The 16,589-nt window shown below is 42.4% G+C and overlaps 1 protein-coding gene across 1 annotated transcript; it reads left to right on the plus strand.

Moving 5' to 3' along the window:
- Positions 1 to 29: 29 nt before the first annotated feature.
- ftcdnl1 (formiminotransferase cyclodeaminase N-terminal like 1) lies at positions 30 to 6,811 on the plus strand. The gene is made up of 6 exons (XM_079170521.1): positions 30 to 108; positions 1,089 to 1,222; positions 1,612 to 1,707; positions 2,261 to 2,416; positions 3,810 to 3,998; positions 5,383 to 6,811. The coding sequence occupies exons 1-6, from the start codon at positions 83 to 85 to the stop codon at positions 5,817 to 5,819; spliced, it is 1,038 nt and encodes a 345-aa protein (XP_079026647.1). The 5' UTR covers positions 30 to 82; the 3' UTR covers positions 5,820 to 6,811.
- Positions 6,812 to 16,589: the final 9,778 nt, after the last annotated feature.

Raw genomic sequence — 16,589 nt, forward strand, 5'->3', positions numbered from 1 at the left:
GTGGACTGTGCATGGAGGTTGGTGTTTACGTAAAGCAAATGCGCTTCCCCCTCGTGGATCAGCGCCAAAGAATGCACTTCACATGTCAATGCTGAAAGATCATTTAATGTAACGCAAGTATGCTTTTCTTTATGGCCCGATTTTTAGGTGCAATTGCATGTTTTTGAATTGCAGGTCAGTGAGTTAGCTTACTCCATTATGGACTTTGAACACTTTCTGTAACTGTACAGACAGTCGGCACTAATATGGAGAGACGCTTTCAGTTTAATAATACCCACAGGACTACTTAAATTAAACTATTAAACTGTAGCTTCAGTCTAGACTCTAAACATATTACACAGATTGTACTCTTGTATTTCCTGGAGTCATGCCCTTTAGTTTATTTTCTGGAGCTGCTCTCTTATCAGCATGGTAAACAATTTTGTCACAGGCAAAAACAAGTATTTTGTTACTTTGTTGTTCCCGTAGTAAAGGGCAGCTCCACAAGCCGTCAGTAGATGGCATCATCATTAAAGGCATTTTTGTATTATTATTTGGAGTGAAAAGTTGACATTCAGCAGTTTAAGATTAATGGTAGTCGTGCATTTATTAAAGATCTCACAAATAGACAAAACAACACTATTAATATAAATGCTTATAGTGACACATGTAAAGGAGCACAACAGCAGCCAAGATGGCCACAAGTGACAATTATGAAATAATGGTAAATGCTAAGATTATAACAATATCACAGGTAGAGAGGAGTCAGCAAAGCGATTTTTAGATACACAGACATATCTATCTGAAGTTTTCAAACAGTAGCAAGTAGCTACCTTAAGCTTCTAGCTGCTAGAATCTAGCAGATCAAATACACCTGTAGAAGCAAACCTTCTAAATGTGTTGCTTATGAATTCAACGTTTCATTTAGAAAGTGACATACTTCAACATGTGTTGTCATGCATGGTGAAGAAAGTCATTATCTTGGCTTCGTTTCTGTCAAGGTACACTTGGGCAGGAGTGGAATATTGTCTCATGACTGGCTGCTCTTCAGCTTTTGGTTCATCTGGAGTCTGGTCAGTGAACTTCATGTTTACATTGTGCACTTTCAGCAGAAGCAGCTACGGTAGAATCATGGCCTCAAGTTCCTTTGGCAGACTGGTGGCTTGTCTCCTCAATGTTTCCGAGGCTCGCAGGAAAGACGTGGTGGAGACTGTGGCCAGGGCAGCCTTATACAATAATAAAGGCAAGTGACATTTAATGTTTTATCACTTGTAATTAATGAGTCTGGGGATAATTATTACTAAAAGCATTAATTTGGTCTCTGACTTGCAGAGAAAGAATAACTCAACCATTTATTCACAGGCTATGTTACAACCCCAAGGATGCTACATACAGCTATCATCAGTCCGGAGGCTATTCCTCCTGACTATTCCTTATTTTAACATTGTTAAATTGACTTACTCTCAATGCTTTATTTTCCCACATTCACTTCCCCGTCCTCCATGATGCTGTTAGAAATGGTTTCTGGTTTTGTTATGTCGCTACAAAGCTTCATAGTGACCTGAGAAGACTCAGGCGCCTCACCTAAAACATCATTTAAACCTGGGCGATTTTTCTACAATTATACGTCAGGTGTTAGACGAGAGGGGACCACGGTGCTGAACATCTTTAACGACCGTGACTACAACCGCTCCGTCATCACCATTGTGGCCAGTATCGACTCTATCGGTAAGTATTGAACCTTTTACATGTGTGGTGAAATGTCACGGTTTTACGTTCTTTCTCCTGCTACAGAGGGAAGAATAGAGTCATCTACTTACTGCAGCAGTACTACAGCTGGGATTCAGTCTCTCCATCCCCTGCTCTCCAATCCTCTGAGAGAGGGAGGGGATCCTTTAATAAGCTTTGTCAGGGATTTAAAACACACACAAAAAAATCAGGATGAACATTTTTTCTGGCGAAGATCACAGTGAAAAGTTTATCTCTTTGAATGCTTATCCGCAACACGACCTTCTGGCAATGCAGCGTTGTCGAGGTTTACACTCCTCCACTCACTCCTAAAGACTGAAACAGCTTAATTTAACCACATCTTCTATTTTTCATCATATTGAATTCAGTTTTTTTCAGTCTTGGATCAGAATTTCTGCTGAAGTTAACAAACAACTTTAAATACAAATAAATAAATAGAAAAACTAGTTACATTTCCTAACCATCACATCAGGACTTGGCTTTGACAGTATGTTTGATGTATTGTTATGATGTCATTTTTGTTGCACTCAAGGGGAGGCGGTTCTGTCTGCATGCGAGAAAGCCTGCGGGCTGATCGACATGAGCGCCCACAAGGGGGTCCACCCGTGTATGGGTGCCGTCGACCTCATACCCTTCTACCCCCTGGGGGAGGAGGTGGGAGTGGAGGACTGTGCTAAAGAGGCTCGGGGTGAGGTGCCATTTGTACGTGTGTGTGTGTGTGTGTGAGTGTGTGAGTGCACTTCGATACATGTCTCTGTCAGTTGAGCTTACAGTTGTTGTCCCATGTTGTATCTGTTCATCAGCTTTCAGGGCACGGTCATTTGTTACCTTCAAATGAGGTCATGTTTACAGAGTTCACGAGAAAGAGGAGTTCATATGAACTCCTCCCTCTGGTGTTAGCCACAACCTCCTCAGTGGACATTTTCTTGAAAGCTCGGAATCTAAATTCTCCCAATCTTGGATCTTGCACGTTTAATATATTGTTATTTTAGTCGTATAGAGTTTTTCTTTGTCATTTTAAATGCCTGAGGAACATGTCGACATACCCAACGGACTCATCTTTTTCCTCTTACCTTTCATTTCCTGCAAAATGGTATCCGCTAGCTAGCTTGCAAAATTGTTATCCTTGGTGGCTTGTTATCCCAAAAATACTTTTTCCCATGGACCTACATTGGAAAATAGATGTCTGTAAATCAGCGGATAATTTTGAGCTAAATCAGCTTCCCAGTATGAACACTTGAATAGCCCTCATTTAAATCATTAGGCCCTGAAAGTTTTAAAATGCACTTATATCCGGAGTTATTCTAATACCTCCGTTCATGTGAATTAGACCGTTCTCACGACTTAACCCCTTGAACACCAAGCCTACTGTGTGCACGACATGTTGCAACCATGAGCTCCACGAGTTCCCATTTGAAGGCAGCAATTACTCGTGTCTTTTGATTTGTACTCTGCAGAACCTGCTTAGGACTGAGATGAACAGGTTTTGACTCTATGGCTCAAATAGAATAAACATCCAGTGTGTGCACACAGGGCTGCCACATGCAATAGATGTGACTTGGAAGTTGCAATTTCCCCTTTGCAGTGGGCAGGTGTCATTTTTCGTTCAACCCTGTTTTGGGCTATTCTTTGGTAATTTAGAAAGTATCTGCCTTATTCATCGGCCCTGACGTACAGTATTTGTAATGAGTTCTAGAGTGGCTGATGAGGTGACATCTTTAGCTTCCTGTGCTGTTGATTAGTTTCACAGTTTGCCAGCTGACTTAGCAACCATGTGTCTTGCTGATAATAAGCAGCAGCCCAGCATGTGTGCCAGCATGCCTGATGTATGCTAATCTCTGTGGTGTGATTTCAGAATAATAATTGGCAAACTCACTAACAAGCACTGTATTTATGCATGCGCGTAATGAGCAGTCCATGTGTCCGTGCATTTCCCCCCGTCTGAATTAAAAACCCCCTCAGGTGTGTTTTGTCTGTCACGCTCTCGTTGCTCTCGTGCTCCTGAAGTTGTGTGCATGTGATGACATGCGCTCCATTTGCTGGTTAACTAACACGTCTGCGTCCTTGCGTCCGGGGCTCAGCCGTGGCTCAGGGACTCACGGAGCGGGTCCGGGGCACCAGTGCTTTCCTGTTCGGCTGGGCGGACTCCCCCCTTCAGCGGGGGCTGGCACAGAGGAGGAAGGAGATGGGCTGGTTCCAGAAGACGCCAGACTTGCAGGCAATCAGGCCCGACATGGGCCCGCAGCCACAGAAACCGTTTGGTCTAACAGGTGAGCCGGAGCTGGCAGTAAGTGTCTGAATGTAAATGTCTGAGCCTGTAAGGAAGGTTAGAATGTCTCTTTGCCAGGATTATACATTTTTTTTTTTTTTAATACAGGGCAAGAATTTGATAAATTGTCCGTATCGTGCCCACACGCCCTCCACACCTCACTGAGATCCGAACTCAATGCGAGCCAGGCCACCTTGACACGTGGTTTGGTTGATTGTATCCCAATACGATCAAGATCTGATCTCGGAGCGCACCGGCTTGACAGGTGATGTCTCCTGCCGTGATTGGATGACAGAAATGGCGTTGAAAAGAAGTGTATCCACAGCCTTATGTTAACAGGATATACTAATCTGCTGTTAACTCCTTATCATGGCTGTGTTGCTGAAACTGTCAACGTCCACGCTCACAGATTCACAGGAAACGTATTCATACATCTTAGTGTTATCCTATTAACTTATGATGCTAACAGGTCATTCGTCCAGTAAATCAGCATTATAATTATCATAGTGCAGAACCATGGGTACCATGTCTGGGTGACAAATGTGTTCTAAAGTTCAACTGAAGCTAATATGAGGCTCCAGAAGTCTGAGTTATTCAAATTAAAAGGGAATCTGCAGACATTAGCATTAGCTCCAGCGGAACGATAGGATGAACTTTTGCACATAGCGAGGACTGCTGATTGTGTTCTCCAATTTCTTATGGTGTAGTCACGCTAGCACACTAGAGAGTCATCACTTCATGGCCATTATAGACGTGAAGAGTGATTTCACTGAGCGAACACTGTTTCAACGGACAATATGGCATGTGATGTGAGTATCGAAAGGCGGACTTATCTTTTAAAAACAGCTGTTGGTGTGACCTACCTTCTGTTATCTTTGTCCATTCTGTAATCCAGTGCTGTTTACTTATTCTTACATAAAAACCTGGCAATCATTGCCAATGTCGTGTCATCATAAGATGTTTCTGGTGCAACATCAAAGGTGTTTGATAGACAGTCTTTTTTGTTTATCTCAAGACAAACTGTGTCAGTCCCTCAGAGCAAGAGCGTCTTTCTAGACCTGCTGTTTTTAATTGTTTTTCAACAGTTTTACAGGGAGAAATCAATTGCACGAGTGGCAGAATATCCATATTTCACCATCGACACTAGCCTCGGTCGACTATAATGCAATTGAGCAACAACATGTTTGCATTTTGAGGCAAGGTTGAAACTCCTTCACCAGAGAAGGTCTTCATCCCTTCCTTATACAATCGCTGATTCCTCTGCGGGGTTTTTTCTGCAATAGCAAAAGCTGACTGCTGAAAGTAAAGTGCAGGACTGCACTTACTGAAGAAGAGTAAATGAGAAGTTTTTCTCTTGTGTTTTGAATTGGGCTGATGTCCTGCAGGTGTTGGAGCCGGTCCGTACGTCATGAACTGCAACGTCACTATCGACACCCAGGACATGGCCATGGGACGCAGCATCGCCGCGGCCCTCAGGGAGTCGACCCCGGGGGGGCTGCTTGGGGTGCAGGTGCTGGCCTTGCCACATGAGGGCGCTGTGGAAATCGCCTGTAATGTGGAAAGCGTGAAAGGGAGCCCGACTAGTCAAACGACTGCAGGTGAACCGTGGCCGTGTTTCAGCATCGGCGGCCAGCCGTACTGTCATGTTCCAGCTTCCCTCATCACGGCAAGGGTCGCCGAGCTGGCAGGGAGAGAGGGGGTTGGCGTGAAGGGCACCGCGCTTGTGGGGTTCACCCCCCATGAGTGCAGGGGCCTGGCAGAGTTCGCACTGTCTCAAAGGATTGCCGAGTTCTGGAAAGAACAGGGCAGGATCCGTATGTGAAAATGAATCCTTGCCAAAACCAGTAAAACCTCACGCAAAAGAACCTCATCTTTGTTTGATGTCACTTTAATTAGCATGAGAGTTGACCGTTTGTTAAGCTGCCTTCTCTGTTTTTTTTAATTTTCAAGCACAATGCTTCAATTTAAGTAGTAAGTACCGAGACAAACCAGTGTGTTGGCAAACGTAACTAAATCCATTGGAGTGTAAACTTCCCCAATCCTTATATAGTTCGAGACTGAGCTGCTAACTAGCTTAAACTCTTATAGTAGCATCTTGGCTCCCACACAGCGGATGTTCAGGTCCAACATGTGACTAATGTAACCCAAAATCCCACACAACAACCATAGTCACCAAATAATATGTGCTTTGACTTTGGAGGTAATGCTAAGTTACTGCTGATGCTAGTTAGCCAGGGATGCTAACATTGGCATCTTACGTTAGAGCAGACAAACCCATTGTTAAACCCATTTCCTTACAATTTTGCTCTTGTATTATTTTGACTTTGGAAAGGCACATCGATAAAACACCATTCACTAAACACCAAACTGGTTCTTACTAGCCTACAGCTCCATGCACACAGCTTTAGCATGTAGAGAAATCCACAGTTTAAATGTTTCCTTTGGTAATGCACTCAGTAACTGGAACCATTGACCTGTTTACTCATTCAGTGCATTTCACTTAATTTACTCATAGATTCATAATACCTGAGATCCAATCCAATAACGCTAATATTGACATCTAATCTTTAATATTGCTAACATTGATTAAGGTCACTAATGACTGCATTTCTAGATGTTTTCTTTTTTTTTTTTTGATGAGCAACTGTTTGTGATAGCATGTTATGAATGTAACATTAAACAAAGTAATTTATTGATTAAACATTTTTATCCTGGTATTATGTTCATGAGGTGGGGGATCAAGTTAAACTGTGACAAATATTCCCACATCCTCTCGAACACACCTGTCTGATCAGGGCCTTCCTAATCCGACACTTGCACTGAAAGACGTTTGGGGTTTTATTTCAGAATTTCTCCAACCAAGACCTAAACTATAAATCCCACCATATCGTCCTCCAGAGTGGAATTTGAATTGTCTTAAATGTGTGTGTGTGTGTGTGTGTGTGTGTCATTTCCTCTTTGGAACAAATGGAACACTTATGTTTACTGATGAGTCTCTGCTGATGAGTCGTTTCCCATCATTTTCCACCATCAGCCTTGCATGCATGACTCTGTGGGAGAGTCACCATCTGTGTGTGAAACAGCTATTTTTATCACAAGTCATGGACAGAATTCTTCTAGAAACATCCAGCGCTTTGGCAGCATGTATACTGTGTAAACTTACCAATTTGAGCGCAGTTTTAAACACATATATATATATATATATATATATATATAGTTGTTTACCATTTAGTCAAGCATCTTGTAAAGTCTATACACAGTGTGCGCTTATGATGCAGATGATAAACAATTTAACAACGTTGAGGCGAATTTGGCCAGCGGACAGGTCAGGAATTAACTGGGGCGAGATGATTCCACTCATTTCTTACATAAGGTCAGTATAATGCATTGAATAGCAGCACATTCATGGGACAAGGAGGTATGGGTTTGAGTCATTAGGTAATAATAACCTGGGCTATATGGATGTGTCACAAAGGCAAGGTCAGCCTAAGTTTTAAAAGCAAGCAAATCCCGATGTTGAATTTGTAGCCATATGTTCAGGACATCAGTGATTCCAGAGCCAATAACTGCCTATAATCTACATGCAGAGAGTGGGCGCTAATGTGTTAATCTTTACCCACTAACCAAGGTAGCATGACTCACAAAATCCTCCAGTTAGATTAGTATGCTTTGGTGTCAATTTATGAATTTACAATGCTTTTCATTATGCTGTGTGCATTTCTCTGCATTTGAAGTTACGTAAAGTTGCCCTTTGAGGCAGAAGCCGTGCAATTTTCATCAATGTGTGCATTGAATAAGCTCTCTTGCTGTGTGGACATTCACCTCTTTGTATATCATCCAGCTGAGGCTCTATAGTCGCACAAGCAACGCAGCCATGCAGCTTCATTTCATGCGTACATACACAACTCTCCCCCTCCCTTTCACACACACACACATACACACACATCCTTTCTCTCTCCTCTCTGCTGTCTTACACTCTCTTCTGCATCTAGACACACGTGCAAACGCATTTACTCTATGGATGACACACACACACACACACACACATACACTCAGCCTGCCAGGCTTGGGAGCATCAAGGCCTAATCTAGGTCACAGCATAAGCCCAGAGGTATCCTGTCTCCACAAACGCACACGCATTTTTAAATTTGCAAGCGGAATCGCGTCTTGGATACAAAATCCATTTCGACTTGACTAATTTTTCCTCTGCTAACAGCGAAAAGCGTTAGATTCTCATTTTGACAACAGACACACTTTGCTTCCCAGGAAAAAGAAGACTATAAATGAAAGTCAGTGAATTTCATCTTTCCCAAAAGTCCCCTCCCTGCCAAACAACCTTATGTGACTCAGTCTAATGGCTCTTATGATTGTCACAAGGCCATCATTTCCATGATTAAGTGCACTTCCTTCAGCAAATTAATATCCATTTAAAAAACACTTTCCCACTGAAGCCTAAATCTGTTTGTTGGTCTGCAATCTGCTTCAATAAAGACGTGTTCCTGCATGCAGCTGCAGTATATTTGCATCCTTGCTGCAGACGCACCATAGGATCCCTTTGATATGACTTAGCCTGACAGCGTACCATCCAAGATGCGACCGTGTGTGTCACAGCACAGAAATAGAGGAGCTTATTTCTTTACATCAGTCTCCAGCCTGCTATAAATATTCCAAAGCTCTCTGTTCTCTCTCTCGCTCTCTTTCTTTTTTTTCCTGCTGCTTTCTCTGTTCCCCCCCTCCTTCCTTCTCCCTTTCTCCCCCCTCTCTCCGTTTGTCCATTTCTTTCCCCCTACACACTCTGCCTCCCACATCTTCTCTTTTCCCTCTGCTCCTGTTGTATATAATGTAGAGAAATGTGTCTCGTCTGTCTAGAAACAGGCAGATTGGGTAAAGCGGGAGCAAAAACACTCGTGCTTCAGTGGAATCTGAGCCTATAAGATTTATTTCCCCCCACATCTGACATTCCTGCAGGGCTATTTAATAAGCTGGCAGTGATTTTATCATGTCACATATAGAAATCACCTCCTCCTTCCCTTCGTTAATTTCCTAGCCCACAGATTTCCTGCAATCAAGTACAGCGTGACGGTTAATCACAGCCATTAATCCCATCTACGACTGCTCAGATGCTTGATTCAAAAACAGGAGCATTTACAAGAAAAAGAGGCCAAGCTGATTTTGCCGAACGCAACTGCCAGTTAGATGCTGCTGTGCCCAAAATGTGCCATGCTCCCTAACCTATCAGTGTGGGAAGTAAAGCGTGCCACCTATGAAGTCAGCAGTCCCCAACCCCCACCCTGAACACATGTTCAACATCCTCTGGGCACAGGCTGAGCAGAGCACTGAGACACAGCTGAGAATTAGAGAGAGGGAGAGAGAGAGAGAGAGAGAGAGGGCAGTGAAGTGGAAATATGGGTGAGCATCAGAGAAAGACAGAAATAGAGCGATAAAGCAGTGAATTAGGCGGAGGCACAGAGAGGAGGAGGAGAAATGCGAGGAGAGTCTGTCACTGAGGCAGCGATGCTTCGTGCAGACTAGGTTGTTTTCTCATAGCAGAAAGCTCTCGTCGTGTGTGGATGTGAGAACCCCATGGATTTTCCCCCCGTCTGAGTCTCAGTGGGATTCATTGCAGCCGGATGCAAAATAACTGCAGACGGAGGATGCGACCGTGGCTGGATGCTAGGATCCATGTGGGCCTGTGACGTCTGCACTCCCCTCTGTGGCTACCTTCTTCATCATAAGGATGGCTCCAGCAGCACTGACCCAGATTGTGGAGTCCTGGCTCTTCGCCGCGCACCGCCCCTCCGGTGGTCTTTGAATGTGATGCGCACGAGGAATGCTCTACACCTCGGCGGAGACCGCTCAACCTGCCACCTCTGCTGACATCTGTCTCCGTGGATACGCGCAGCCACTGCCAGGGTAAGGATGCCGTGCTCTGACACGCACGCTCAAATGTCAGGCTGATGGGTTTTGTATGTGCACGTGCCTGTGTTGTGTTGCATGAATACATTACGAATCACTACGACCACGTACATCCAATTTCTATTTTCCTCACACGCGTGCCTGCTCCCTCTTGGACACAGAAAATGGGGGGTGGGGGGGGGGATATATGGAGTTCCTTTTAGAGGCTTCAAACAGTACCATGGCGTGGCTGTGGTGATGAACTGATGCCATATTGTGTGCATGCACTATGCAGAATAGCCCCATGTATAATGCATGACCTAGGAGATATCATGGTGAGTAACAAGTAACTGTGCTTCCTCCAAAGTACTGAGGAAAGTAGGTTAGGATAGGACAGGCTGAGGAGACCTGAATAAAACATTTATTAATAAAGTCTTTTTGGTTTCGGAAAGCATTTGGCTTCGTTCTGCTTGGAGGGAAAATGGACACAAGGAAAAATGTGTTCCTACACACTGGGGAAGATAAAGCAATATGATTCAGCTGGATCCCATCAGAGCCTGTCTGATAAAGACACATTCGACCTCGTCACTTCCTGCTCAGTCTGGTCAGTACAGTTCAGTTCAGGTCATTTTAGTTCATCTAATTTTAACTTAATCCAGCAAGCTTACAGAAGTCAATAACACACATCACAGATCAGGACATCTCCAACCACAAGATAGTAGTGGGTGTTGCTTAACCAGAGGTCAGACATTTTGACTAGAGGTTAGACAGAGGGCAATAGGTGAGCAAAGAGCATCTCATTCAGTAAACACACGTCATATGATGAGGAGCGTAGGATGCTGACTTTAGTCCTGTCGCTGCGATGCCATAGTTTGCATATTTTCTGTCGGATGCTGATTTAGTAGCTTGAGAAAGCCAGTTTTAATTGGGGTTTATTTAACTGCATGAAGTTTGAATACATCACAGGAGATTGTAAATCTGCTGAGCGTAAGCTTGTTTTATATGTATTGCTCATCATGTTACCAGTACCAGGGTTCACATGCTGGAAAATGAACTAGTTTGTACGACGTGTTGTCCGACCACATCGGAAATCAGAAGTGTTGTTGTTCCAAACTGCTACATTCATAGGTGGAGTGAAAAGCCAGCCGTCATAGAGAGGGGAAGGTAAGACACCGTATGGGGATTATGGCGCACATTTTCAGACAGACATTCATAGTGTTGCACTCAGTTATTCACGTGCCAAGTGACAGAAACAGTTGTGATAAGACTGAAAAAAGGAGCGTGTGACCATCCCAAAAGGACCAAGTGCTTGGCCCCAAGAAGTTCTGCTTGCAGCATCGTCAAGAACCGCGATATGTCTGCTCGCACCCGCCACGTGTGCAGTCGATGGGATGGCAGTCTACAGACAGACAGACAGACAGAGATTCCTTGCATTAAAGTTAGATGATGCTGCTACAGTGCCACCTATTGTCATAGTCACCCAGACATCATTTCGGCACATGTCCACCAAATGTGGATGCAATAGCACAAAGCTTCAGTTGATATGACTGAAGTTTCTTAATATCAGCTCTGCCCACAGCATTTGACCTAACTGTGTGAGTCAGCCATAGCAAAAAAAGTTTGGAAAATCAGAAATCCTAAAAAGTAGCTTTTTCCAGGTTGGTCCAGAAATGATCTGTGCCAAATTTGGGGACAATTGCTCAAAATCAGTAGGAGGAGTAGCGAAAAAAACTGATTTTAACACAATTCAAAATGGAGGACAATCTATCTGGATGCAAATGGGCATATATGGATAGATTTGTTTGTAAACACAAAATCCAGGAAAAAAATGCTTTTGTTTCTGTGATTTACAGTTCAAATGTTTATTGTTAGAGTGCCACCAAATGGCCAAATTGCAAGCAAACACTGCACGTCCTTGGGTCCGAAGCACACGGCAAGTGTGAAGTAGATCGAATGAGCAGTGGTCGAGATATGCAAAGGATATATCCACAAACCCACAGACCGACTGTGGTTCCTTGCTTTATAGTTTGATGGTCGGACACAGTCCACTCTAATTCAATATCAGAAAGGTGTGGGGGGAGGAGTTTCAGAAGTTATTAAAGGATTCTACAAGCACTTCTGAAGAAGCATACTGGCAGCTTCATACATTCACAAACACCTCGGTGAGTGAGCTTACAATTTTAGAATTTTGAGGCTTCAATCTAAAAAATGTATGAAATTGAAAATATTTCTTCAGTGTGTCCTTTTTATTTTGCATTCAACACCTGAGTTAGATGCTCAACGCTCACATCTGATGACATGCATCTGCATGTCAAGTGACTAAAAACTCTGGTCCAAATTGGCATCAGATACCAATTTTGGTAATCTGTGCATGTTTGCCTTCTTAATGATGATACAATCAATGCCACATCTTATTGTAGCCCTTTAAATGCCAACAGCAACTTGACTCTAAATGTGGTCCAGATTTGTTCATTGTGTGGGTCCAAAATATTCCCTCTCTAGTCACGTCATGTCAAACATAGCTCCACTTAAGAATGATGATGCTCGAGAAGCGGTTTACATGTCATCTCACAAATCTGTTGTTAATCATTTTCATGGGGATTGATTTACAGTGTGTCTGCTTGCTTGTGGTGCTATCGACAGTAGTACAAGCAGTACCTCCAGCGGTCACCACTTAGCCGACTGGTTATCAGACTTCTCATGGTGCTATAGCTCAACAGAAAGCTCCAGCATGAAGAGTTAACAGGAGAAGTGGCTTAACAGAGAGCTGAGAAAACGCTGTGATTTACAGTGAACAAAGAAAAAGTGAACAACTAGGCCCTGTCCCTCATGGCAGAAAAATACTAAACAGAATCTAATCTGTCACATCATTGTAATTGCTCCACTGACATGACAGTCAGTTTGAAAAAATAAGGGTTTGTTAATTCTCATAATCCTGCCTCACTGCGGGAGCTATAACCTCACTTATCTCCTCAACATAAGATGACACTCACGAGTCGATTGCCTCATTCAAGGGGACATCTGAGAAGTAGTATCGTAACAACATGGGCTGACCTGACCTTGATGTAAAAAATTCCTTTAAACAGGAGTGGATGTATAGCTCAGGGCAAGGGGATAACCATTGTCTGTTGCTGCATCTATTCCATGTTTGGTGCATTGAAGCAGATAGTCTAATGCATTCGATTGGGCGGCAGGATGATGGCATTGTGCAGTGGCATAAAAGGGGTCGGCGGTAGCCTAAAGGTTAAAGAAAGGCTTGGACAGGGAGGGCTATTGCTGGAGTCTCCACAGTGGTCAGGAAAACATGGGTAAGTAGTGGTTAATGCACTGTTTAAAAAGCCATTGTAGAAAAGTCCTTAACCAGCAGTAATCAATAGTTTTCAAATTAACATTGGAATCAGCTTTAATGGCTGTTAGGTATGTGAACACATACCAGTTATTTGTGTACTTACACAGAAATAGACATAACAGCTAAGAAAAAGGCCAAGAAAGCTATATGAAGCAATTCAATTGCTATCCATACAAAAAGTGCAAAGAAGTAAATACTAAATGGATATACATGGACTGGATGGGTATTTACACTAAGCACTTTTATAGATGATTAGTATAAAGAGTTTGCAAGATGTATACTGACAGAGGATGTTTTCTACATGTTAAAAGGGAATGCATTTTAATATTTAAAAAAAATACATAGTCTATATTGGGATCATGTGGATGTTTAAGGTGATTTAAGTGTTGATCAGAGTAATGGTGAAACAATCGTAGAAATAAAAATACCTTTATAATGTCAAAGGGGTCAGTAGCCCATTGTTATGGGCAGACAAACTTTGGAACTAGCTGGTGAAGAAGGTTGAGCATCTTTAAAGATAAACACTAAGATAATTTTCTTATAGATACTCTATACAATATTCAGATTATTAACATCAAACCATTACTATTTGTATTGTAAAGATAGGCCTTAGTGAAGTGGAGTAATGTCTACCTGAGCAGAGAATGAACCGGGCCGGCCGCGTGTGCTTTTAGTGCCTGTTAGTATACACGAGCGCGCCCCACTAGTTCACGCACAGCTGCCGCTCTGAACTACATTTGTACGCCGTTTACAGCTGATCCCGAACAACAGTGTCCTTGTGGAAGCGAAGCGCCAACCTTCCGGTTCCCCCTCATGTAAACAATGTTAGCTCTGTTAGCACTGTTGGCTGTTTGCACTGTTTACGCTAGTAGCACTGTTAGCTGCGGGCCGCCAGCTCAATCGTCCCCATGTTGAGAGCCATGTGGAGGCAATAGATGTGCTCCGAATGTCGTTTTGAGCACCTTTACAAGTTGATTGCTTTTGTGCCTACATTTTTCTGGTGGCCAGAAACACTGTTCCTCTCCTAGTTTATCCTCCATGTCTGCTTTATATGTAAACAGTCAATTGTTTGCTAGCACATAAGCTACAGTACATCAACCACTTGGTGATATGTGTTGATCTGTATCTACTTGTTTTGCTGCCAAATAGAACTGATAACCTCAATGTTTGTTTGGCTTTTATTGTCGAGCACATAATGTATTTGGTTGCATGTGTTGAAACACTAAAACAGCTCATTTGGTATTGTTCATGTTAGCTCACTGTCACACTGTCATGTGTTTACTGTAACGCTCGAGGAAAACGAGCTACACAGACAGTAGCCTGACATGTGCATTGTTCATCCAGCTAGCGCTAATACATATTATATTCATGTGGAGTTGGATTTCTGTCTAGCTGTTAAATGCAAGTCTAGAATTCTCTCTCCTTGCTGCTAAATTTTTGTTTTAGCTCTCCTACCCATAGACAAATATCTGTCTCTTTAGCTACTAAATGCTACACTATATTTACCAGCTTGTCTCTAACTTTAGTTGGTGCTGATAAACTGTACATGGGCTTATACTGTAGGAGCTTTGTTGGCTGTAAATTGCACATCTGTGAACTATAAAACCAAAGCAGTGAGCTAAAAAGGTAGAGCTGCAATGTTGGATGATAATTTTGTGTGTGGGTGTGTGTGTGTGTGTGTGTGTGTATGTGTGTGTGTTGCCACTCTGATGGACTACTTTCATATGATGTGGTTGATGGTTAGTAGAAACATGTTTGATTAGCGCAAGTTTAGATTCTAATGAGCTTAGCCAATAGGACAATTCTGTATAAAATATGAATTGTTGCTGTTTTGTGGCGTTAAAAAAGAAGCATAAAACTCATAAATCAAATTTAACTTTACATCTTTCAATATTAGAATTGACCGGTTTATGTAAGTCTGTTCAGCAGGGTGGAGCTGAGAAAGAGCTGAATCATTCCCTGAATAAAGAAACGTTCAAATTAAAGAAACAAATCTGTAATAAATAGCTCTTCATCAAAGATCGAACTTGACTGTTCCGTAAAGACTTGCTGCAGAACCAGATGAGAGACTGGGGACGACAGAATGGTAACAGCATTACAGTGAGTTAGAACCTTTCCAACATCAAGGACGCATAAAAAATAGCCTTGTGCTAAATATATCTCATCCAAGGACTATTTGTGGAATGAAAGTGAAGGACGCATACAATTTCCATGTTTACCAGATCATTTAAAACCCTCTCCAATACTGCACTGAATTAAATGAATATGTTAGTTACATAATTTATTTATTTATTATATACTTATTTTGTTTATATTTGTTTTTGGACATTTCAGTATTTCTCCATCAGATACAGGCGACAGGAGTAGCGGATGTTTTATTTTTGAAAAGCACTGTGACTTGGTCACCTCACTGGTTGCTCATGATATTAGTCATTTCAGCTGAAGCATTATTTTTTAAATAATATTATTTATTGTATTTTGGTTATTATAGCCTTTGCATACTCTGTGTTAGCAAATCTGTCTGTTACAAATTCTGATTACTTTTAGACATTGGCAGAAGCCTTGGTATTGTAGTTCATGTGTGTTTTAATGCTGCACACACTTATTGTAATATTGAACATGCCCTTTCAGCCATGCTAACGACATGACTGTATATGGCCATGTTGGTCCACCACTTTGGTCCAGACTATTGCCAGGATATTTTATAAAGACATTCATGGTCCCCAGTGGATAAAGCCTACTGACTTGTGTGATCCCTGACCATTCCTCTAGTGCTACGATAAGCTTGTGACATATCTTGACAATTGATGGATGAATTTTCTTGACATTTGTTGCAGATATTCAGGTCCTTATGGAACAATTCCTATCATTTTTGTGATGCCCTGATGACACTCACACTTATTCAGTGAAATATCTCAACATCTGTGGAATGGCATCAAACTTTGTACATCTCAAACGTCTTACTGACATTGTTGATCCTCTGACTTTTCCACTTGCGCCAAGGGAAGGTTGACTTTTTGGTTGTTACTGAAATATCTGGTTCACGCATTTATGTTCAGTTTAAAAAACAATTAAAATCATCTCTGTTTGAAGTTACAAATAGGCATGAGGTCCTTATAGGTTTATTCTTGGGGTTAAGGCAAAGATTATGTTAATTAACCACTTTTTATGTAATGGTTTTGCTAGCGTATCCGAAAAGTGACGAGACGAACCGGTGTGAGCCCTCGACAATGCGCATCAGGTGCACTGTCCGTCGCTGACGCAGCATGCACTGAATGCATAAGAAATCAGGCATAAGCCTCACAGAGCTGCTAGCGTGCCGGTAGATTCTTAGACTTGGTTTTAAAT

This window comes from Pholis gunnellus, assembly GCF_910591455.1.
Source record: "Pholis gunnellus genome assembly, chromosome: 12".
NCBI lineage: Eukaryota > Metazoa > Chordata > Actinopteri > Perciformes > Pholidae > Pholis > Pholis gunnellus.